At 50.2% G+C, this 25,631-nt stretch overlaps 1 protein-coding gene across 4 annotated transcripts in view; it reads left to right on the top strand.

Annotated features, from left to right (window-relative positions):
- RUNX1 (RUNX family transcription factor 1) overlaps positions 1-25,631 on the top strand; it is a 243,461-nt gene that overhangs the window by 196,142 nt on the left and 21,688 nt on the right. For 2 of the 4 annotated variants that reach the window (XM_045785582.2, XM_045785581.2), the window contains one exon: positions 6,040-6,231. The exons of the other annotated variants lie outside the window; for them this stretch is intronic. In XM_045785582.2, the coding sequence (XP_045641538.1) occupies positions 6,040-6,231 (192 nt within the window). The remainder of the gene's footprint in view (positions 1-6,039; positions 6,232-25,631) is intronic. 4 annotated transcript variants of the gene reach the window in all.

Raw genomic sequence — 25,631 nt, 5'->3', positions numbered from 1 at the left:
AGGAGAGTAGCCTGAAAGGCTCAGTGAAGACTTGAGGGGAGAGAGGAGAGGATCCAGGAAGACTGCTGTCCTGGGTCGCTCGTAACTGTCCAAAAGGCCGCTGACAACATAGCAGGAGGCGGAGGGAGAGTGAATTGTCAGTGTGTGTTGTGCAGAGCTGTGGCCCAGCAGCTCGCAGGGGGGGTAGGGCAGGCTGGGTAGAACCCTAGCTTTGAGATCGAGCTCCAAAGACCCATTTGACAGTTGAGCTTGGGACTGACTCCCACGGGCCAGGTGTCTGGCTGGAAAAAAGACAGACAGAACCCTTTGAAAGTCCTAACGTCATACGAAGTCGTTCAAGAAAGCCTACGCTTGGAGGCGTCCAACGAGAATCAGTTGAGTAGCTAATTGCTGCAGATATAATTGCTGTGAATGCTTTTAGAGCCCCTCGGAGTAATCCGTCTTAGTCCTTTAATTCCAGGCTTTCAGATAAGGAGGCTGGGTGATGAAGAGACTTGCTCTTGTCCGCAGGAAAGTTGGGTGGAAAAACAGATTTATAATGGAGGTTCTTAACATGCAGACTGGCAGTCACGTTCCGCAGGTGCCATGTTGTTTCTCTAGGGGAGAGAAGGATGGGAACACCTGGGTTCACACACACCCATCTTTGTGGGCACCCAGAAGTCTCCACTGGAATGGAATGGTTTCCTCATAAACCTTTCCTGCGCCTCCTCGCAGTCCTTCCTTAGATGCCTGGACAGGAGTTACTTTCCACTTGAAAATTCTGGGTTCACCTTACAGATCAGCCCGGGTACAGCCGCAGTGAGTCACTGACCCAGCTCCGTGATGGCGAGGGAGAAATGGGCAACACCTACCTAGCTGTTCCGCAGACTTCTGGCATTTTCAGCTGCTCTGCCTACATTGAAGAGATAAACGATTAAGAAAAAGACCACCAAGTGGTTGTCACCAAAACAAGGCCAGCGCTCGGTGCTCATGGACACTTAGCCTAAACACAGCTCTTGTCCATTTGATGCGTTCGTTTCCAGCCCAGGGCAAATTAGAAGCAAGCTGAAGGCGCATGCGCCGTAGGGAAGAGTCGCTCAGATCCCTAGGATAGTCCGGGACCAGCAGCATCGGCATCACTTGGGCCTTAGTAGAAATCTAAATTCTCGGGCCCCACTCCAGACATACCAAGCCAGACCTGTGATTTGGATTCTCATTCAGGTGTGTGAGACGTAGCTCCCTTCTAATGGGTCACAAGACGGCTCTGGCTCTAAGCACAAGCTGGGAACAGACGTGGGATAGTAAAGGGCAAATCCTTACGCAGCTCTGCTGGCCCCGTGATCTATAACCACCTAACGCTGTCCACCTCTCCTCTCTACTCACTGGGGGTGCACACCGGACGTGCACAGAAATTGGTATTTATAGATGCATTGAGCAAGATTGCAGGGGCGGGGGTTTGAGGGAGTGGGTGTGTTTTCAGACCTGCCCTCTTTCTCTAATTGGCTGTGTGAGATTAGATAAATGACATAACCTCTCTGAACCTCACTTCTCACACGCAGATTAAAAAACAAGACTGATTTCTCCAGCTCTTCTCCAGTTGGGAAGTACTCTAACTTTGTACGGATCCCCTAGTTCAAAAATATGTGAAGAAGTTGGAGGGAAAAGTGAGGCTACCAAAGTTTATATAGAATTGGGCAGTATAGAAACGTGTAGATATAATATGTATTCTAATATATAATGTAGTAACATATAGATCACATGTTATATTTTCTATATATATTTCTAAATATTTCTATTTCTATTCTATTTTCTATATACACGATGGGACAATACTGCCCGACATTAAATTAGCAGACTGATAGGTTTGCGGTTAAGAAAATTTATGTCATTATCTACAAGGTGCTTTAGAGAAGGATCACATTCCCATTTAGTATGATTACTTTCCTGTTCTCGGGACTTCAATGACCCTGGAACCCAGGGTTTAGACTGTTACACCAGGAAAAGTGAGCTGTTCTCTACACGCATCAATTTCTTTTCCAAAGTCATAAAGCAGTGGCAAATTAAGGGGGGGGGGTAATCCATGTTTTTTATGCAGATCCGTGTTGTTAATATCAGATTGATTGGCAGGCATCTATCAAAATACATGTGTGCTTTTAGAAGAATCACAATGTAATATGTAGATGGATGCAGACGTGGGTGGATACACGCAGAGAGAGAGGTATCTTTTTGGTATTATCATTTTGCGTACATTTTCCTCAACTGCTCATCGTGACCATGCTTTGAGTCTACACCTTCCTACTTTTTCTGCTGAGAATCTATCAAGAAAAGTAGTAAGCCCATACCAGAAGCATGGACTAACAGACTGCCGTAAAATTATTCTCTCTGGCCAAAATTTTCCAGGAAAAGGTGACAGTTTAGCCTTACTTGTTTTCTCTGCTAGAAGAGCATATAGCGTATTTCACGGTTCAGCAGTGATTTCTTGAAAAAGATAGTTCCTTTATGGATGAGATATGCATACCTGCTCAGTCTAGTTTTTATAGCAGAAAATTGAAAGCTGGTCTCATGATCCATCACAGATATCATAATATTTAAGGATGCCTTGTGGGCACCCAGCCCAGAAAACTACAGGACATATGTCTTTGGAATGAAGAAGTAAAATTTAGCAGATGGGATTAATTTCTTTTTCTTTTTTTTTTTCTTTCGACTTTTTATGACTCCACATATATAATAAAATCCTAATCAAAGGCTTTTTTTTCAAAATGTGGGACTGGTCATAGAGAAACATAATTTAGTATCCTTTTCAACTCTGGTCAAGATTCATTAAGATGTCCTTGTATGAAATCTGGAGGTAGCCACGATTTGAAGGACCACTGTGTCAACATGTTCAGGGGACTTCCCGCGTGCTCAAAAACCCAGGCGGCCAACATGTGAGTGTTTAGGACGGTGTGGTAATTCTACGAGATCTGATCCAGAGTTGAATTCCTTGCTGCTCTCCGAAGCTCAGGACTCAGCAAGAAAGAAGGAAAGTGAGTTTGATAGTGGTCATTTCCCATACTCCTGTATTTAAAATTCAGGGGGCAAATTGACATTTTAATTGCACACAGATACAGGAAACCGGAGACATAAAGCATTCATTTTCCCCCCACTTCAAAGTTTATATCGGAAGCTTCTGTATTTCATACAAAATATTGCTCTTTGGCCCATGAAATCTGATGGCTTCAGAAAAGAAGAATGAGGCGTTCTTTTGATCCAGCTTAGAAATGCATCTGAACCACACCTTTAATATGATAATGTTTTTTATTTCCCCCGCGCGTTGGTGTTGCAGCCCTCCAGCACCACGGTGAGGAAGGGGCTCAGGATTCCCCGCAGAGGCAATAACACTCTTTACTACTGCCAGGACCACATGTGGGGAGGGCGTGCAGTGAACGCTCCCCCCACTCCTCCAGCATTAAACTCAGCCTCCCGACTCTCGACTCTCGGGGCTTAGGAAATAGCTCAGAGTGAAGAACTGTTTTCTCTGAAACTTATGCCTGAACATTCCTGCTAAAGCAGACAGTCATCAGCTAATCTCTGTAAATGACTACGATTTTGGCAGGTGTCAGCTGGTACAGAAATTGCTCACATGTTAAAACATTTTTTTAAACATAGGGCAATGAGAAGGGACTAATAAAAAAAAAAAAAAAGGAATCTCACGTTGTGCCTGGTCACAGTAGTGGGTTACCTAAAAGGACTTATTCTCTCTCTGTTTCTTGGTGGTACGTGGTCCCCAAGTTTGGTGGCTGAGACAGACACAATTGACAGCCTTTCTTCAAAGGCCAACCATAGCCTCCAAAATGCCAAATGCTTGTATTTAGAATGATCTCGTACACATCATTCTCCTGGATCACCCACTGTCCTTGACACGGTGTTCTTCAAAAATGCCACTGGGTGCCCAAGGAATGTGGTTTTGAAATGGGTACAAAGCCTGCTGGAAGCCTCTGCACCATGACTTCGCCAACCGGCATTCTTTCAGAGGTGGTAGAACTGTCCAGAATCATTTTTCCTGCCTTCCTCTCTGCTCGACTCCTAATACCAGCCATTAGGTCGTGCTAGGCATTTAAAAGGCTGAATTACTATGCTTTGAATGGCTTTTGAGTTGGAATTGTTTTTGCGGCAGGAATACCAGATTTTTCAGTCTGATCACCAGAAAGCTAAGAATCTGTCACAAAGATAAGAGAGGGGGAGGAGTCAAGGAAAGAGCCCTCCAGAGACAGTTACACCGTGGCCAACTGAAATAGAATGTTCTAGAAAAAGACATTTTCATACTTCTGAGGGAAAGAGATGACAGGAGTGGTTCCGGGACCTGGCCCTATGGCCTTTTGCCCACAAGGCCAGTGCTTAAAATACTCAGCCAGTAAGAGGCCTCTCACATGTGTGCTGGCCCTGTGTGACTCAGGCTGTTTGTGTTCAGGTCGAGTGTTGTGGGCTGCAGGGCTGAATCAGAGTCCAGATTTGCCTTGGTGACACATGAAAAGAGGGAGCATTGCATTTGAACTACACAAATATTATGCTTAAGTCGTTTTCCTCATTTTGGAGCCAAACAGGTCTTGTTCATGATAAAATCACTGCAGTATAGTGGGGCCTTTTTTTGGTCTGGAATTTGAGACCGTGTCAACTGTGCCAAGGGGCCTGGCAGCAGGAAGAAACGGCAAGCCACGGACATTTGGAACCCTAATACAAGTTATAAAATTTAATTTTGTAATTGTAGCGATTGGGAGCTGGGCTAAAATATACCTCTCCCACTCCCTACTCCCACCCCGGGCTGGGGGGAGTAGAAGAATGCAGGGATCCTCTTTCTACGTGAGGTCTGGGTCAGGGCATGTGAAAGAGCCCTTGATTACGGTAGCAAGCAGGCTGCTCCTCCATGTTGTTTGGAGGCCTCCTGATGATGGCGGGGGGGGGGGGCGATGAAATCGGTCACTGACTCTTTATTCGAACCACAGGGGTGAGGAAGGAGCAGAGGCACATCCTCTTTGAAGGGAGAGTGACCCGCCTGGCCCCACGGCGCTGTGTCAGTACATCCTGAACCTCAGTTCTGCCGATAGGCCTGAGTGTCCAGTTTAAAGCCCTGTCGTTGGGGGGATTAAGGAAGGAAATGGGAGGCCCAGCCCTCCTGGCCTGTCCCGTGTGAATGGTCTCTGCTCACTGCATCCCCGTGACAATGATTTTGATGGGGAACAAGGCAAGGATGCTGACTGTCAATACGGACAGCTGAGGGGCCCACCTTCCCCCGATTCCTGAGCCCTTGGGGGAAGCTCATTCAGTCTACCAGCACAACCTCTGGGCTCCCGTAGGCTCCACCTTCCTGTCAACCCTTCTTAGAGGGCACACCTAGGGAAGCCGGCTTCAGGGAAGAAGAATGCTGAAGAATGCTCATGAAAAGCTTTCGAGGAGAGGGAGAGGAGAGGGGCCGAGGGGCTGCCCATGCCCTGCATTTAGTAGGAAATCTGACCTCCCCAAGGACTGTGGGTTTGCAGCCACACCTCATTTCCTGTTGGAAGGGGCGTGCGCTAAGCTCCAGGGCCCACTTTGCTGCCTCTAAAACCTGCCAGTGGTCGGGTTTGCAGTAAGGAGCGGCGGTTCCGATGCCACAGGGAGGGCACCTTTCCTGGCTGCCATAGCTCACCCGCAGCGCGTGGCCAAGTGCCAACCATTAATGCATCTTCTCTCCCCCCCCCACCTTACACTGGCACCCATCCCTGTATGCCCACTGCCTTGTGCCCGGTGGAGATGGGCACACAGGGTTGGAGAGATGGGGCGCAGACCAGGGGAGCACCCAGTGGCCTGTGATGAAAGGGGGCCCCCATCTGCCGTGGGGACCATGGCCCCGAATTTCCATGGGCAGCCAGCCCAGTGTGTGCCAATCTCCAGTAAATCCACATTGGGGGTGAGGGGAGAGGGAGGGGAAAGACTAAAAAACCCCGAATTTTAGGAAATCCACAATACATTTTCTGATCTTTTCCCTCCCTCCTTCCTTGCCTCCCTCTCCCCTCCCCACCCCCACCCCCCTCCCCACAATAGGACATCGTCAGAAACTAGATGATCAGACCAAGCCCGGGAGCTTGTCCTTTTCCGAGCGGCTCAGTGAACTGGAGCAGCTGCGGCGAACAGCCATGAGGGTCAGCCCACACCACCCAGCCCCCACACCCAACCCTCGGGCCTCCTTGAACCACTCCACTGCCTTTAACCCTCAGCCTCAGAGTCAGATGCAGGGTAAGTACCTGGAGGGAGCCCGCTTCCCGCCTCGCCCTCGGGCCGAACCCCCGCCCCCCAGACTAGTCCTGGCTTCTCCTTGCTCAAAGGGTGGTCCTCTGACCAGCAGCCCGGGAGTGTGTTAGACAGCCCTGTCTCTGGCCTGCCCCAGACCTCCTGAGTCGGGTCTGCGTTGTAACGAGACCCCTAGACCGAGAGGCACTAGTGCCTGGCCTGTGGAGAGAGATATATCTACATGTAGATAATATCTTGAATTTTTTAAGAGTTAGCTTTGGCTGTGTTGTTTTCCTACCTACCCAGTAGGCTTCAACACGCGCGCACACACACACACACACACACACACACACACACACACACACACACGGAGACAACCCAAGCAAGGTGAAAGTCAGGACATTTGAAGTTCTCATTGTCTTCAGATTATTTGTGGCGTTTGTATCTCATATATGTTCTTTTAAAAACATAAAGAAGTACTAGGAACGTCTGGATGCCAGCACATCAAAGGTATTATTTATAATAAGTAAACTGACAATCAGTAAAGAGTGCAGATGAACTCCCCCCCCATACACATACCTGGGGTTAGCAAGCAATTGCAAAAACACTGTAAAATACAATAATTGCACAAAACACACGGTGCCAAATTAGATAATACACAGAGTTCATTTGCACTGTAGAAGCCGCTGACGTCAATGATTATTTGCTCTGTGATACCATTTCGAATTTCCGAAATGTAGTCATTTTCTCTGCGTGCGACGCAGGACACAGCTGTGTACGATACGGTCACAGTAGGATTCTTTCTCCAAGTAGCAGGCTTGTCTAACTCAAAGGGAGAGATAAGTAACACATCTGGGGGAGAGGGCAGGTGGCCAGCCAGGGACATGCTACTTGCCCTCTGGGACCGCAGAAATTAGCTTCCCCAGGCGTTTTCTCCGTGCGAGTCCTACCTCGGGATGTGTGCTCATCAGGAGTTTTTTAAGGTTTCCGGACCAGTCGCTCGCTTTGGGGGTTAGCACATGAGGGGCTCTGGAAAGGCGCGCACGCTCTCTTGCACAGAGTGTGATGGCTCACGCCACGAGCTCTCCTAGGTATGTGTCTGGGGGAGGTTCTGCTGTTTGAGTGGAAAGTTCCCAGAGAAGGCTTCCCGTCGGATGCCACGCACACAGCTGCTAAGTGGCCCGCCCGTAGGGTGGCCCCTTTATCTCCAAACAGAAGCCTAAAGCTTCACGTCGGAGGGCTCTCTCTCCTCCACGGACTCGTCTTTGGTGTATTTGGGAGAAAGCCTCCTTGAAATCATCAGTTTTGTGGTGCTTATCGTGAATATTTGTTCAAAATATGCGTATTGATTTTTTTTTAAATGCCAAAATGCAAGTGTGTGCGGTAAATGGGATCGAGTTAAGTGAGAGAGATGGGTGAGGGGTGAAATGAAACTTTCCTTCCAAACAGAACAAATTCTCGAAGAGATTCCTTGATCTTGTGTTCAGGGCCATTGAAATTAATTTATGCCATCTTCGGGCCTCCATTTGTAGCATCAAAGGGAAGACTTCTATTTTCTTGTTCTCTCATCGTGTAATTGACGACTTAGCCCACTGGGCTGATAAAGGAACTTGCCTTTTTCTACTGATACTGGAACCAAAACTATGAAGCATTTTTTTAAAAGCAATGGAAGATTAAGCCACAGGGCGGCAAGATGAATGGTCACCGTTAAGTCGGCTTTGTTTCGGACAGTTTTGGTGAGGAGTGAATCAGATCTGATGGGCTTCCTTGTCAGATAGGCTCCTTTTCCCAAAAAGAAGAGGGGGGAGGGTGGTAAGTGAAATCTTGTCCTCCGCCATCGGCAGCCCTCGGGTGGAGACGGTACCGCGGCCGGACGGGCATTCTTTAGCTCTTTGGAATATTGATGCTTAGCTGAGGATCAGGTTTAACACAGAGCCTCACCCCTTCCTTGTTCCTTTTCAAAACTTCTTACTTCTGCAACATGTAAGTAATAATAACTTGCTTTTAGAGTGCCCCAGAGGCTTGGTTGCTGCTCTGAAGAATGTGTTAACTATATGCTGATGCCCTTTCTTTCCAAAATATGATTTGCCTATTCCGTCCTTAACTTGGAAAATCGTAGGAACTTCTTAAAAATAACTATCTGGGATATATTCATGTAAAACAGAATTCCTTTCTCTCTCTCTTTTTTTTTTTTCCCTGTAAGAAAATGCTTTTTTACCCTAGTCATGTTTTGAGTAGACCCTTGGGATGTTTTTTCCCTGAAATTAGAAAGTTAACAGGGATAATGGTAAAGTCTCTTTCAGCCAGAACCTTCATTTTGTTCTTGACAAGTAGGAAAATGGTGATTTTCTTGGCTTAGCTTTAGAGACTCCATATTATATTTAAGAAGATGCTTTATATAAAAATCCAGCATGTGTTTATGGCTCTCTTTGAAATGGCAGCCATCGTTGTACGAAAAATATCCCAAAGGTAGTCACAGCCGTTCTACAGCAGTGCGGTACAGATGTGTGCTTGTTTTCAGCCTCGGGAACCATCCGAGGCTGGGGCTTGGAGGGATCCGGGGTTGACCGAGGCGCTGGGGCTTCACCCGGGGAGTTACGCCCGCCCCTTTAACTCTGTCACTAGGAAATCACGGATCTAGAATAATGCGTCTTTGTATCTAGAATCAGATGTGCTTGAGAATCACTCAAAATAGGCATCTCAAATGATCTGAAGCAGGGTAAGGGAAGAGGGGGGCAGGTTGCCATGCCACCAAACCGCTGTTTATTTGTTGAGGTTTTAACTATTAAAAGGGCTGAGGTTAATTTCAACTTCCTCCTTCACCAGCTCTTAAAAGTGAATAGAAAGCCATTTTGTCATGGCTGCACGATTAGTGAAGACATCGTCAGGAACTTCTGCAGGCGGATTTTAGAATTCTCGTTCGGTCATGGGAAGGAACACGGACACGTGTCCTTTTGAAGGATGGGACAGCACAGATTCTAGTGAGATGAAGTCGCGGGTGTTGGATCGGTCGCACACACTCCCTTAGAGGTGGCTCCAGGCAACCCCAGCAAGTACTTTTAAGAATTTGACTGCTGATTTACCAAAAATGATGAACCACATGTAAGGTTGCATAACCCCCTCCTTTCTGGAGAGATGGAGACAGACTTGTATCTGCTGGTGCAGAAAACTGGACAAAGAGGCCAGTTTTGTTGTTCCTGTGTGCGTTGCCATAATCGTCAAGATGTGACATTTAACTCTTTAACTGGACCGGTTATGATAGCTTTTGGCACAGGTCAGCCTTCTGTATCCATTATTCCGCTCTCCCCACAATCCTGGGGTGTGGTTTAGAGACAGACCAGCTGAACTTCAGAGGTTAACAATTGTCCAGCGTCTCTAAAAGCGTAAGTGACAGACTTGGACTCAAACCCAGACCTTTCTGGCTACAGAGCCAGGGCTGACGGGTTGGCAGGTTCTCTGGGATCAAGGATTGATTAGACCCAGGGCTGACCAGCGTCAAGAAGAACCCCGATCGTCAAAGGGGAGATGGGAGAAGTGCTGGGCTGGGCATTCCCTTGACGGGCCTGTATTGAATGCAGTCTGTTATCCTTAGATATTGTTAATAATGAGAACCTTAGGGCCAGTCTCTGTGGTGGGCACCTCGATAAGCTGTCTTTTCTGATGGGCGTGGGGGGAGGGGACATGTACATTTGTTTTTCAAGTTGGGAACAAAAGAGAACTTAGAATAATGCATCTCTAGTGCAAGGGAATGAAGGACAACGGGGAGGAGGACAGCTTCCCAGCTACCGTCCGTCTGCTTTCCTGGGTCCACAGCCTGGCCTTCCTGCATAGAAGAGTCTCTCTTGGGGTCCACTGGGACTAGCGCCTCCTTAACGTCCAAATCCAGGCAACCTCTGATCATCCTTGAAGAGCCTCGCTTTGAGAGTTGAAAGTATGGTCAGGGAGTATACAGACCCCGATATCTCAGATTCACCTCCTGATTTTTAGTATTCCAAACAATTTTTGTGATTTTAGCCAAAGGTTACAGTTACTTTGGAAAGACTATGTTCTCTGGTACTGTTGTCTGTGACATGATATGATATTTTGAGATATGAATTGACTTCGTCCCTCTGCTGTTTTTCAGGGTTAGTTATGTCCGTGTTTACTAGCTGCTTTGACAAAAGGGAAAAAGTCTTTCCACTTCCGTGTAGGAGGACAGAGAAATCCCCTTTCCAGTCTTGTGGGTGAAATATCAAACTGCCTAGCACTTCTCTTTTCTTCTCCTTCTTCTCTGTCTCTTTGTCTCTGTCTCTGTCTCTCTCCCCTTCCTTCTTCTTCTAGAAGTTCAAAATCAAAGTAGGAAGTAGAGGCTACTGTCCGACTCCAGAAATTTGCGCATATAAATCTATCAGTGCTCTTTTAATGGTCACACGACAAAGCAAAATAGTCACGGTGCTAGGAATCAACTTAGAAGGCATGCTGTGAACACGAAAAGTGAATGATTTAAAAATAACTCTCATCTAGGTGTGGTAGAATTTGAGAGCCTTTCAAAATTGACAACAGAATCTTATACGATTGAAATCAAGCCTGGATCAGGTGTCCCCATGAATAAATAACACTAAATAAATGCAAGAGGAAAGGAAGGGAGGGAAAAGGAAGATGGTGGCATGGATGTGCCATGAAGAGCTGACACGTGGGGTGGGAGCCAGCTGAGGGGTGCCACCTCCATGTCCTGTCCCCTCTTCTCCCAAGCAGGCGGAGGGGTTTGACTTAACAGAGCTAGAAGCACTCCCAGGGCAGGAATTGAGAACTCAGTTCACGTTTTCTGTGTTCTGGGCTGATGCCATGTAAACTGTAGGTTTAAGGAAAGTGTGAAAAGCTCATACTAATGAATGGCGTCGCAGACATTCAGAAAAGGAGAAAGTAGGGTGGGAAGAAAGTGAAGCCTTTGTTTTCTCCTTAAAAAAAAAAAGCCCTAGAGCCTTCGCGTCCTGGTGCCTTTGTGGCTTGAGTCTGATGTGGCCGCACTGTGTCTGTCACCCCTCTTTCCGCTCGCTCCTGTGCGTTACTTAATGGTCCTTGGAGCGGACGCCACCTGACGTTTGCTCCCTGCACTCTTTACGGAGAGGCCTCGCTACCAGCACAGAACTCCCTTGAACAGCTCTGTGCAAGTACTACACTGTATTTGCAAGCCCCACACAGCGAAGTACTTAATAACCCGGCCCTTCAAAGGAGCCACCACCCGGCGGGCTGTCAGCACTGCAGTCATCAGCAACCACGTGTTAGCAGGACTGCGTGTTCACGCCGCACGTTTTCATGGATGTCGTTCAAGGTGACCGGACCGTGTTTTCCCCAGCATGTTGGTAGTGCCTTGTGGGCATCATTCCTAATTGCAAGAAAGAAGGGTTCACACACACCGACAAAGGGTTTTGTGCGGAAGAGTAGGTTTTTAATAAGACTGTAATTGGAGCACTTGCGTGACAGCATCAGTTAATCAGCAGGAAAGCGAAGCTGAAAACCGAACGTCCAAGAAAGATAGCGCAGAGTGGCTGAGAGTGAGGGCTCCACAGGCAGGCCACCGTGGCCCAAAGCCGGCCCACACCATGTATTGCAATAGTTCCTTAACCTCTTAAAGCCTCGGTTTCTCCATCTGCAAAAGGGGAGTAACAGTTACACTTGGAGGTCCTAGGACCACCGTGAACCACAAAGCGGCGAGCCATAGCACCGGCCCGTGGATAGCACTTAAAACTGTCAGTTAGCTGGTAAGCTCAGCATCACCAAACCAAGTGTATTCATTTCCAGTGGCTGCTGAAACTCGATAGCTTAAAACCACGGAAATTTATGATGCATGTTCTGAAGGCCAGAGGCCAAAATCAAGGTGCCGGCAGGGCCATGGTCCCTCTGAAGACCCTAGGGAAGTATCTTTCCTTGCCTCTTCCATCCTTGGGCGCCGCCAGACATTCCCTGGCTCGTGGCTGCGTCATTCCCATCTCTGCTTCCATCTCCGCCTGGCCTTTGTGCCCATGTCATCCCCTCTTCTGTCTCTTCTAAGGACACTTGCCGTTGGATTTAGCCCCCCCCCCAGATAAACCAGAAGAATCTCATTTCATCTCACTCAATCGCGTCTGCAGATCGTTTCTCCAAATAAGATCACGTTCACAGTTCCACGGGTCAGAACACGGACACACCTTTTTGGGGGGCCACCATTTTAGCAATTATACCAGGGTGGAAAGGAGAGGAGGCAGTGGAGGAGTCTAGAAATAACTCTCCTCTGTCCCCCACCCCAGAACAGATATTAAGGGCAGGTCCATATGGGCTCGGTGTCTCATGCTAAATGCCTCGGTCACCTCTTCTCGCTACCCACCCTTCACCATTGCCAGAACTCGCTATCATGGTCCTTTTATTTCCCAGACAGGAAAATGTATGATTTTTTTTTCTTAAGTGAGATCGGATATTTCTTAACGTTTTTTAGAGCATCTATGGCAGATAGAGCCAGAGGGCCAGCAGTGCTCGATAGGGAAAGGGGGCTCTGCCCTGTGTCATGGGAGCAAAGCAGACCAGCAGACAGGAGGCCCGGGTGCCTTCCCCCCTCGCCCCCAACAGCTCATGACATTGTGCAAGGTAGCAGGCAGAGGCACAGAAAATGACAGGAAGACCACAGCCAGCAGTTGGGATGGACTCAAGACCTCCCCGGAGCTAGGCATATCACTGTCGCATTTGGACAAGCTGCCTTTTTAAAAATGGCTTTACGGCAAGGCATTGTTGACCAGACACCCGTTTTGAAAGGCTGGTGATTCACTTTGCATACCTCATAATCCCAAATTTACAAATCACCCGAAGATAGCCTTTCGAATTTGGATATTTAAAAAAGAAACTTTGACTACGGCCACGAAGTCGTGTCAAAGTTTACCAAAAGTTGATACCAAAGGAGGAACAGACCATACGTGCTGGTAGGAACGCAAGGCTCCGGTTAGAAAGCTCCTGGGCTTTCTTGCAAGGGGAGGTTCCCCCAAACCGAGTTGGTTTTACTCATTTGCGTTATTTTTCCTCACCATCGGGGAAGGGAAATGCAGGCCCCCGTCATTCAGTTATTTAAGGGCTCTGTAGAAGTCCACATGTATGATTTAAATAATGCTGAGGAACTCTGTGGACTTCTGCCTTCCCTTATTTCTCCCTGGCCCTGAGGGCATCACTGCCAGACCTTTGGGGGAAAGTGTACAGGGGCACGGAGCTTCTCAGAAGGCCACCTCTGTGCATATTTGTCTTATATCTTGCATTTTATGTTCAAAGCCTTAGCCCCACAGCAGCTTTCTTAGTATTGAACAATGGCCTCCAAAGCAGTAAAACAGCCCAATTGTTATGGAGATTAAAGGTACGGATTGCAAAACGCCTGTAAATAAAATCTTCACTGACAAACCCAGTTTCTTTCCATAGACCTTTCTAACATAATCTCTTTCTGGCAGAACATTTTATGTTTTGATACCAGAGATTCAGTTACCAACCACAGTAAATAAAACAAAATAATTTTAAAAAATAGTACAGAACTCACCCTAAAAACAAACATTGGCCAATCGTGTTTATTTTCTGTTTCTTTGTGCACACCTGAGGATTGACAGGAAAGAAAAAGGAAGGTAGTACTTCTTATCCAGCCGATTTTTAATTATCGAGCTATGGACAGTCTTCAGACTGAGTATTTAGCCGGTTCCGCCGTCCTACGTGGCATGGAATATTAACATTTATGTTTAAAAGAAATCAGTTTCGAGACCAAACCGTCTCAAGGCACCAAGTCCCTGAATGAGTCATGAGGAACACACGTTGGGCTGGAAAGACAGTCATTTCCTCCAGACACAGGCTCAAGTGCCACAGTGCTGGGCACCATCGTTACCCACCACGTCTTAGGGTCATATTTAGGGTCTAGAACATTCCCAATACTGTTTCAAGATTTTGAAAAACATCTCCCAACTGCAATCTACAGCAAGAGCTCACTACTCCTTCCGTAAAGGTGACTCTCCGTCAGACGGAAGCCCCTGTTTTTCCAACTGGAGGGAGTGTGAACAAGAGAGGGGAGGAGGTGGCAGAGGACTGTCCAGGGCATCCCGTGTCCCCCAACGGTTACTGGGTGACCACGAAACCTAAGCTTTAAAATGCACACCGCAAAGGGACATAGTGCTGGCGGCTGTACGCCATCTTGGTTCTTCCACCCAACGTCACCGAGGCTCCCCGTCCGTGAATCAGTGTGATCAGTGTGGTTAACGAGGTTTGGGCCACTGCGGTGGTGAGCTCAGTCCTGCTGGGGGGGCAAGGGAGGAGGCATTGCGATCCTTCAGCTCTGGGGTTTGGGCGTGGTCGCCAGTGGTGTGGTCGCCAGTGGTGTGGTCGCCAGTGATGTGGCAAAGGCAGAGCATCCCTAGGGAAGGGCTGTGAGTCGGCACCACCCCGGGTGTGAGCAGCTCACCCATCCAGGACAGTTAAGTCTCCCAGATCTATAACTTGCTGATTCCCGCAGAGGATGTCTCTTCACTTACAAGCTTTATGTGTTCAATCTGAGTCATCCCAAGGCCAGATCCAAGACCCAGCGTGGTTACGCTGTGCCAGGTCTTCCTTCCATCTTTGGGAGAGCTACGTATGCACACTTCCTTGCAGGAGTATGGGGGGTTAAAGGACATCTCAAGGTGAAAAGGGAGGAGGAAATAATCTGGCTCCTGACTGCGCTTTTTGGAGTCGCAGGTCATACGAGGGAAGCGAACATGATGGTTTTATGAAGTCTCATGGGGTTGCTGTGCTGGGTGGCCACTCGCACTCCATTAGCGCATGTCTCTGCAAGATCAGATGGCAAATTACATGATAAAGTTATTAAAATATCTGTAAAAGTCAGCACAAGCTCAAGGGCTCGACTTGGCATTTCTGCCCGTTAAGTGGTTTATTTAAGATCGCTTCTCTCGGGGTCTGTTAATCTTCATCGTACAGGGTTGTAAATTGCCTGCTATGTAGAACTGTCATTGCCTGAGTGCAGCCGCGCTTCTGCCGCTGGTCTAAGAGGGCTGCTGTCTGAGGGGCAAAAGCACAAGTGTTTGACACGAGCGCTTATTCCCCCCCTCCCCCGCCTCGGTTTTGCTTGTGGTGGTGTCTCTACTGGGGCTGTGACTGGACAAGTCACCGCAGTGAATCATGACAAAGACGATGCCTGGTTCCCACGTTCACCAAAGACAAGAACAAAATAGTGCGAGCTCACAGTTACAGAGAGGACGGATATTGTTGGTTTCTTCCGTCCCCACTGCCTGCCACCCCCACGAGATGCACGGCGTGGTCCTGAGGGTCCTGCCTGCTGCGCCTGCGCGGGCACGGAGCCGCCACGTGACCAGGTCCGCTGTTTCCTTTACCGCCAATGCAGGTCCCCCCGACTCATAGAAGCAATTAGTGACATGGTCTCAAACGCTCAGGTTCTGTAATTCTGGACGCTGCAGCTCCTGGAGATTAACGGCCACGCCTCACATTCTCAGGGAAGACAGCAGGGATGTCCGAGAACACCTCTACTCCGTTGCCTGTGATTAAAAGGCCACCCCCCACCCCGCTTTTTTTGGTGATATTTTTGCTGTGGGATCAGGCTTTCTGAGGCACCATATGTTACTAAATGAGAGAAGTCATTGCCCAGACGTGGGTCTGTTTAATTTAATATGATTTTCCACAAATTACAAAGCATGACTTTAAAATTGAATTTGTGCAAAATTACAGATGGCCAATTCAGGTGGAAGGGAGAGGAAATCTTGTTACTCTTATTCCAGAATCTCTTCCCGAATTCCTCATTTGATTCTTTCACGCCTTGGGGGAGGGGGTTAGTGGGGGGGGGATACATTAGAGGATCTGTAAGGGATTTCTCTTCTTTTTCAAACTTCCTCCCTGGTCAGTCATGGCTCCCTCAGAGGGAGACACAGCAGCCGGGACATGTCAAGACAGAACGCCAGTTCTGTCCATCCATTCCATCAGTCAGGGTACACCTGTTCCTCCCACCTTATCATCAGAGGGGACTCAGGGAAAACATGGAAGCCCCCAGAATGCATTTCTGAGAAAAGCAGAATCTGGGATCTATCAATTAACACTAAATCTCTATGGTGGGTAATGGGTACGGACTTAGGAATTCAGATCCCAGGTTGGCCACTCAGGTAGTTAGATGACCTTGGGAAAATCACTGAAATCCTTCGCGCCACTGCTCCCCATCTGTAAAATGGGCATGGTAAGAATAGCATCTGACTCACTGGAAAGCAGTAAGCCTACGTGAGCTCATACGTGTATGCGCTGGACGCCTGGCACGCGGTGAGCATTGCATGGCTTTTGTCCTCTTCCCTCAGGTCCTTGCTGCGAGGATGGAGATGTATTTTCATCAAGTACTTAGCATAGAGCCTGGTACACTTCAGACACTAAATACATGCTCGATGTTATTCGTTTTACTCTTACTGCTAGTATTGTACCCGCGTGGGTGGCAGTGAAGTCTCACCAGGGTGTTGCAGTCCGTCTGTGCGTCCTGTCAGCTGAGCCACACCTCGTTCCGCAGGAGGACAGTCGCCCTGCAGTGGTTTTAGTAGTGTCCTCAGTCGGGTTCCGCTTCCTTGGGGGAACTCCAACAGGAGAACCCGTGAGCACTGCTCGGCAAGATCAAATGGGAATGGTGAACTGTGAGAGTTGAAAGGGACCTTACACATGATTGCTCAAAGCCCTGTGTTTTCCTCATGAGACCCCCGAGGCCCCGGGGAAGTACAGGCACTGGCCCAGTTGGAGGCAGACCTGAACTCCCAGTCTTGGGACTCCTGGTCCAGTGCTCGCGCCATTGGTCCGTCCCGCCCCTGCGTCAGAGGTGGCCACAGAATATAGTCTCTGCTGTCAGTATGGAACGTGCATTAGGACATGGCACTGTGCTCAGCCTTCCACGGCCTTTTTCTAGAAGTATGCTGTCTCCTCAAAGAGATTCAGGCCCCCATGGGTGGATTCTGTATCGTGTGCTTCTGTGTGCCTCCATTTTCAAAATGCTGAATTCCATGCTTTCGGAGTAGGGGGTTTTCAAAAAGGCAAGGAGAGAATACCCATCTCAAGGCCACCCTCTGTCCTCCTCAGCCCTGCTCCCTGGGGGCCGGCAAACAGCTGCAGAGAGGCTGACAGGGCACTCCCTGACCACAGGGCCCACGCGGGCAGCAGCCAGAGATGAACCCGACCCATCCCCTACTTGCATGAATTGGACACATTCAGAGAATGTGAATGGTCAGCCTCTTTGGCATTTTTAATGAACCATCTACAAAAGGATTTCTTTGAACCGAGTTTCACCTTCCTGTGTGATTTTAAGTAAATACCTCCCTGGGCCGATTCCGCCCACAGGCCCGGGCCTTGAAAGCCTGCTGGCGGCCTGGGCTGGCGGGCCAAAAGGAGGCCCGCAGACAGGTGTGCGAGTGTGGCGGGGCAGGGCCGGGCAGCCACAGCTGTGGGAACAGAGCGAAGCCGCGGGGGGGGCGGGGGGGCTGGGGCCGAGTGACAGTCCTGCGTCCCTGTTCAGGACCCCACCGCCAACTTCTGCACTTACTCCCTGAGTAGTGCATGGCCGTGCGGACGAGGAAACTAGAGTCAGAGACAGGCGTCCCAGTGATAACCGTTGCCGTGATTTCAGAGTCAGGGTCACGGAGAGCAAGGCCAAAGCAACCCCGGGATCTTCAAGGGCAGAAACCGAATGCCCCTGGGTCAGAGGCGCTGTATCGAGGGTCGCTTCTGGGCTCGCTTCTGTTGCTAAGACCCGGTGACTCGGTAGTCACCTCTCCTACGTAGAACTTACTTAGGGGTTAATCAAGAGAAGTGAGAACTTGAGGCCGTGTGACGTGGACTTGTCCTCCCATCTTCGCCTCCCACAGTGCACGGTTTTGACCTGTCTTGACCACGGCCCCAGGGGCTTGAGCTCCAGGCCTCGCATGACTCTCGTGGCGCCTCGGTGGTCTGAGGACCACGAGTTTCTAAAGAACAGACCCAAGGAGGAGGCAATGAAGGAGATGCTGTGAAATGGCCTTTTCTGACTCAGAGAAACAGATCCACTCAGAAACACAGCACCACCTGGTATTGCAAACTCTCCCCCAACGGTCGTGATTTCCCCTGATTTGGGCAGTTTTTACAGCGACTTTGAAATTCTGACCATGGAGACGATTGAATCCTAGAAAGCTGGACCTGAATGAGAGGGCCAGCCCTCCTCAGTAGACAGAGGAGGCACTGGGAGCCCAGAGACTTGCCGCAGGTCACACAGCTGGCTCCGATACGCACACGCTTAGCTCTCCTGCCCATCCTCCCCAGATTGAACACATTCCTAGTATTTGGATACGGCGCAGTGAGCCTTCCCTAGCAGTCCCTGCAAAACAGCACTTATGTGAAAGAGGGGCTGTTGGAACAAGATAGGGCAAACACCCTGCACACTGCTCCACCCAGTTTCTCATCTTTATATTACCAAAAAAAAAAAAAAAAAAAAAAAAGGTCTCAAATAACCCAAACAGGCAGGGTCTGATCTGCAGACAGTCTGCAGGCATCCGCCCAAGAAGCTGCTGGTCGGCTGGTCCATCCTCCACTGATTTATGTTGTGTGTGTTAAGCCTTAAATTGTTGAGACTCTGGCTGGCTGCAGTGGTATTACTGGAGGGCTGGTGCATGTTTTCAGCTCACGGAGCTGGCTCCGGTACTGGAGGTGTTGGCCTCAGATCAAGTCCAATCTCACACCTGTCTGAGACAATGAGGGCCTTGTTAGACACATCTCCAGTCAAGGCGGCTTGGGCTGCTTATTTTTCACGTTCAGAACAGAGCGGCGGGGGGGGACCTGGGGGCCAGGGAGAAGCCAAGGCGAGACTGGGAAATGCTGGGGTCAGCTGCCTCCCTTGCCCTCTCCTTCCCCCCCCACTTTCACTGCCCCCCCCATTTTATAAACTTTTCCTTATTTTTGGAAATTAAAAACAAACAAACAATACCAACAGTAGCCCTCTTATGAAGGAGAATTTCCCACTGCAAAACAAGAAGCTTGGGGCCTGAAGGAGAATAAATTCACAGTCACCAGGGGGGTTGAGCCACACAGCAGAGAAACAAGGGGGTGTGTGGGGGGTAGCCCCCATACCAGGGCCAAAATCCGAGCTTTTTTCCACACGAATGGGGTCTGTGCAGGAAAGGTTTTCTCTTCTTGTTTTCCCTTCCATGGCTGACATTTGAGGGACTGGGGCAGTAAGCAGAGGGGAATATTTCCCCAGCTCTGTGTTATTGGCTGATGAACCAGCAAACTGCTCTGTCCCCGCTCTGTCCCCACTCTGTCCCTCCTGTCCCTTGTTACAACACTGTGGGCCACCAGCACTTAAGTCTGCAGACCCTTTGCAAAGCCAGCCCTCCAGAGACCCTGACCCGAGGCAGCCACGGGGCAGGACCTCATCTGGACCCAGGTCAGCCATCCTCGAGGCTGACAGCTATGTGTGACCAGTACTCAGTCAAGGCCACCCCAAAGTGACTTGCGTTGCATGGGACCACGCGATGTCGAAGCCCTTGGGATAAGAATCAAGGAAAAGTTTCCCGGAGTTATCCAGCCACCCTTTTCTGCCAGACCCCACAGTTGGCCCCTCGCTAGCACCTAGGGACTCCTCCCTCGTGGAACTGTCACGTCTTGGCGGCTTGAGTAGCTCAACGAGTCTCTCCGCCTCCTTCTCGGGAAGCAAGACTCTTACCTGAGCGGTGACGCACGGAGGGGCCAGCAGTCACTCCCTTCTGCTTGTCCTCCAACGACAAACAGGCAGTCCCCCCATCCTTTCAGCACCGAAAACCAGGGCTTAAGTGCTAAGCCCCACTGCTGACTCATAGCCTCAGCCTCAGAGACACGGCAGGGGAAAATGTGCAGGCTGCTTCTTTTATCTGAGGCCTGGGACTTCAGAGCAGATCACCGTGAACCCCGCTGCCCCAGTTTCTGTCTGCGCACATCAGCCGGCTTTCCCCAGGACACCTTTTCTGAGGCAGCAGAGTGAGGCGTGGGAAGCAGCGAGTGATAGAAAACCTGGGGGCCTCTGGCTCCCTCCCGCCTGGGTTCGAACCCCTTCCGTGTGACCTTGAGTGACAACACATGCGAAGACCCCGGGCCGTGGGAGGTGGCATCACTGCTAAGACCGTGGCCTTCTGGGAGGCGGGAGGCAGCACTGCAAAGCCTCCTCTTTGCGGCCTCTCTGTCTGAATTCGTGGCCTGGGGAGGATGGTGGCTGAGGAAGCAGATGTGGCCCCCTCAAGCCATCTGGTGGCCAAGGAGGACCGGATACAGAAACCAAAACTCTGCTCCTACTGAGATCACTTTAACCACGGGCTTCTTCGCTCCTTCTCTAGCCCTGCCTCTGGCTCTCTCTGGCTGTGAGGTTTCCATCCCTCCCCTGAGCCATCCAGGCTCCGAAATGACCAACCGTGAAGCGGACAAGGGGTGGGGGTGGCGGGAGGCTGGAGCCCTGAGCTCTCTGTGAGCTGCTGCCTTACCTGCCTCCTCTTCTGACCTCTAAGCACCCCCCCACTCTCACCCCCCCCCCCGATCCTGCGACTCTTCAGGGCACCTCCCTGCCCCTCTCCTTGAGGACATCTTTTTCCCCTCCAATGATCGAGCTGGTCCATCTTCTTTCCTCCCGAGCCCATCGTTGTGGCCTGGGACTCCACCATCTCCCCATGCCTTGCCCCCATCATTACCTGATGGGGTGCACGTTGCTGATGCCCTGATTGTCATGGACTCCTGGGAACGAGGACCCAAGATTTCCCTCTGTGCTTTGAGATCATCCAAATCTCGAAACCGACTGATAAAATGCTTTCCAAGCATCCCCGAGCCCTGAGCACCTGCACCCTCTCCTCCCCATCTGCAGTCATGGTTCTGAGAGCGACAGACCCGCCTTGAAGGCTCAGGCAGGCAGGAACTGTCTCTCCTACTTCTCCAGACCCCCACGACCCTAGCCCCGATCTCCAGGGTAAGGGGTGAGTGGGAGTCACTGAGGAAGATTTTCCCTGCTCTCAGGACAGCAGGTCAAAACTGGTGATTGACACGTTTTCATCTCAATTCCAAAATTTTCTGCCCCGAATGATTTCCTTCCTCCCATAGCACCAATTCTAGGGCAGAGCCTTGCTTCTTAGTTCTGTGACTGACTCTTCTTCCTCCTCCCAGAGCCCAGCTGGCAGCCTGGGGGAGGGAGCCTCGGTGGTCCCACCCAGGTGACAACATACCCGCCCCTTTCCCTTCACTTCTGCGACAAGGAAGATGGGAAGTGTCTGTGCTTCTTGACCTTCTGACCCCATTACCTTCTACAGCCTTCTGTTTTCTAAAGCTCGTGAGCTACCCTTTTCTTTTACTGCCCCCCCCCCCGCCCCCCAGGCCAGACTCTCTTGTGTCACTGTCTTTCCTTGCCAGCTGCCTTGCTCCTCGGACAGCTCACCTGAGGCTGTCTTCCAAATCCCTGAACCTGGTTTTACACATTTAATTAGCGATTTGGACCCCAAAGTAAGAACCCCATCCCCCCACCTTGCTGCTGCCTCCCGGACACCTGCGCTTTGCCCCCCTTCCCCTGCGTTCAGGTGTGTCCCGGTGTCCCCTCCTTCCCTAAAAGCAGTCTTCCTGGTTCCGGCACTTCTCAAATCCATCCTTCCATCCATCCGCTCTTGACCTTGGTGGGCCCTGCCCACCTGTGAAACCAAGCCTCTTTCTCCAGTGGACCCGTTGCCCGGCCTTGGGTCCTCAAGCCCCCCAGCCCTGAAACATTTCACCGCCACCACCGTGATGGCTTCTCTCTGTGCCTAAGACAGACGATAAAGGCCAAGTTACCCCCTTCCCATCCCAAGTTGTGGTGTCGCTTTATGGTCCTCAGCTGGTGGACGAGGGACCATTCCAACCCGCCCGTGCCGGCCCACCACCCCCCCGTCTGAAAAAATAACAGAATGTGCGCCATGTGGGGGGTGGCAGGAGGCCATTTGTCACCCTCTTTGTCAACCCTCCCTTTCGCTTTCTTTGCCTCCTCTTCCCTCAGTTCCTCAGAAGCCTCTTTTGTTCCAGGCAAGGGGAAAGTACTTTGGACGTGTTGTTGAGACTGGTTTGCTGTTTTTTTTCAAAGACGGGAAGTTCCTGTTTATTGGAAAGGGTGTTCGTTTCCAAAGACGTTACAGAGCCAAACAGCTATAGGATGATTTCTCGCTGCCTTTTTTCGGGTGGCACACAATACGAAAATAATAATAATAATAAACCAATGAGAGCGAGAGAGTCAGTGAACACAAAAGGAGATGTTAGAATAGGTTTTTGTTGGTACTTGCATTTTCTTGCTGAAAAACAGCAAAGACCCTGAGGTACAGAGGTGTGGACAGAAGCCTGATGTTATCTGGCCCCTAGAAATCCTGCCTGGAGTCCAGTGGCAGGCGGGATCCAGAACTCAAAAAGACGGAGGCAACTGGGCCTGCTCAGTACAAACGGTGCTTTTAGTCTTTCGTAAACAGCCGGTGCCCCAGGGCTCAAATCCTTCAAAAGTTTGCCTAGGTAATTGCGTTTCATTGCTGTCTGGCATGTGCTCATCGGCTGATCTGGAAGTTCAGACAGCCAGGCCAAAGCCTGCGAGACTGGAGCAGAACGAGACCGTGAATTTAATCCCCTTGAAAGACAGACTAATACACACGCGGCTAACTCATTATTTTAAGTGATGTGAGCAGAAAAGGGTATGGCACTTTCCAGAAACAGGGTTGAAAATCAGCACATTGCAGCCACTTGGTGGTTGAAGGCCATTAGAAGGAAAGGCGGACCCAGGGCGACGATGGGATCCTTGCTGCCCCCTCCTTGTTTCTGGAAGCCTGCCTCCTCCCCATGGCCACCCCAACACATGGCGGGGGGAGCTCGGAGGGAAATGTTGCCTGCCCTCCCTGCCCTCCCTGACTTTGACTTGGGGCATTTGTGAATTTACAGCAACAGACACCAACTTTCAGTTGAGATTTGGGGGTGTTGGGGCTCAGTTTCAGGGTGGAAAGGACTTCCTGTCAGCCCCACAGAGCTCAGAATTTCAGGCCTGTACACAGGAAAAAGGATCCCTTCCCCTGTGTCCACTGGGCGCCGTGCTTGGCAATTACTTCTTTTTTTCTTTCTTTTACTTTTCTTTTCTTTTCTTTTCTTTTTTTTTTGAAATTCAGACCAGTTTTTTTTGTTGTTGTGTCAGTATATGGAAATTAGGCTGGGGGCGGGGTAGAGGCTTCAGTCCTCACACAGTAAGGAAGAGCCCTCTACTAAGAGCCAGAAGGTCTGTCCTTGCTCCATCGCCAGCCCGCTGTGGGGAGGAGAGAGCGTCCCGTCACCTGCCCAGGCTTCGGCCCTCTCCAAGGTGGGGCTGGCTCGGGAAGTCTCCGAGGTCGCTTTCTGCACTATCATTCCATGAGACGTTGGAATGAAACCTTAGAAATGTTGACAGTGATTTACACCATTATCTAGTTACATGTGACTCATGCCCGGGAAGCTCGGGAAAGGCAAGCACTAGCCTGTCCCTTCCCAGGTGGCAAAGCTGACGGTCAGCTCGGGAGTGATCTTGTTGGTCGTTTACACCTGCGTCTCACCCAGGACGTGGCGTGCCGGCCTCAAGTCTGGGTGCCAGGCCGGGAGGCTGTGAGAAAGAGTCATCCTGAATCCTGGCATGGGGACAGAGTTCTCCCCGGGCACGGCATGACAGCTGAAGCCACACGGGCAGACCACGGCCCCCAGCGACCCTGGTTCCCACAAGGGCTCCAGAAGGTTCCCAGCACACCCCTTGTCTCCTCGACACCCCTGAGTTTCAAGTGCCTGGGGTGCGTGCCTAGCCTGGGCCGGGTCTTCCTCAGGCATCACTGACATTTGGGGCCAGATCGTTCTCTGCCATGGGAGGGGGGGCCATTCTGTGTGTTGTGGGGTGTCCAACAGCACCCCTGGCCTCCACCCACTAGATGCCAGGACAGCCCTCACCCTAGTCGTGACAGCCGAAAATATCTCCAGACATTGCCCAATGTCCCCTGGAGGAGAACAGCCCCTGTGCAGAACAGTCTGGGAACGTCACAGGATCTCGTCCACGCAGGCACTCCATGCTGGCAACAAAGGGGAGTCGCTCGGGCGTCTCTACTTGGTAGTAAATCAGTTTTGATGCCTCACCTCTCTTCTCCGTAGGTCATCTCATCCCTTGTGTCGAGCAAGAGTTTCCTAGTCTGCTATCTCAAACACTACTTGTAATTTTTTTTTTTAATTCTTCCATGTTAGTCCAAGTCACTGAAAACCTATTGCTTCTCCGAGAAAGGCTTCCTTGACCTTGTAAATCAAAGCAGTCCTCTGGAGGGAGGTTTCCCACCGCTGGGCTCAGTATCATCTTTCTCAGGGTGACCTCATCTATTAAAGTATGAAGGTTGTATTTGAAATGTCATTTACTTTCTCTAAGTCAATAAATGAAGCCGTGGATCTTTAGATCATCAGAGGTCTGCTTATTACCAAGAGTTTGTGTGTGTGTGTGTGTGTGTGTGTGCGTGTGTGTGTGTGTGTCATTTTTTAAATCGAGATCTGTGTTGGAGTTTAAAAGAATTCCGGCAGATTTCCATTTGCCTTTCTGAATCGGTTTGGGGTGATATTCCTCTGCGAGTGTAGATTGCCCCTAGATGAATCTGACTTTATTAGTGTATGTCCTTTGTTCAGAGCACCAGGGATGAGCTTGTGAAAGCGTGCGCGGCTCTTATCTTCAAAGCTCTCCTTTACGCTGCAGAAGTACATCTCGGCAACCTGTGTTACTAATCTACGGCAGTCCCAATTAGTTCACATCAAGGTCAGTCCTTTGGGGGTGCAGACGGCTGCAGACTTAAGGGAACGAGTGCCTCTTGCGCAGAGCTCGCGCGAAGGTGGGGGAGAAGGCAGCCACGGAGACATCAGACAAAAGACGGGGTCGCCCCCCCACCCAGGAGAAGTGGATAGAGACTCCCTCCCCCTGCCCCCGAGCTCACAAGCCAAAGAAACCCAGTTATTCTAAAGAACCCAAAACTAGCATGGACACCTGCCGCCACGCGAGGAGGCCGTCTGGGCTCTTCTTGACGGTCTTGCTCTGATGGCAGGTGTCCTAGAGCTTTTGCGGTTGTGGAAACATAAAGACAAGCATAAGAGAACCATTTCTTGGGGACTTTTGACGAATGCAGAAGCCTTGAGCTTAAGAAGTATAATGAACACGACTCCTCCAAACACTGGAAAAGAAGCCGGAGCTGGTGGGTCGGGAGCGTGCTGAGTCTTAGGAATGAAAGAGGATGCTGAGCTCGCGGTGGCCTATCCTGCTGCGTCTCCGAGGCCCCCGACGGAAGACAGGAAATCCGTGACTCACACAGGTCTCCTGTCTCCAGTGCAGGCGCGTGAGGACCCTCTTACCTGAAGAGAATACGTGTCCTTGGCCTGCC

The sequence above is a fragment of the Ursus americanus genome, chromosome 4 (assembly GCF_024610735.1).
Source record: "Ursus americanus isolate L20-20 chromosome 4, mUrsAme1.1.p, whole genome shotgun sequence".
Taxonomy (NCBI): domain Eukaryota; kingdom Metazoa; phylum Chordata; class Mammalia; order Carnivora; family Ursidae; genus Ursus; species Ursus americanus.
This window is presented reverse-complemented; position numbering and strand designations above follow the sequence as displayed.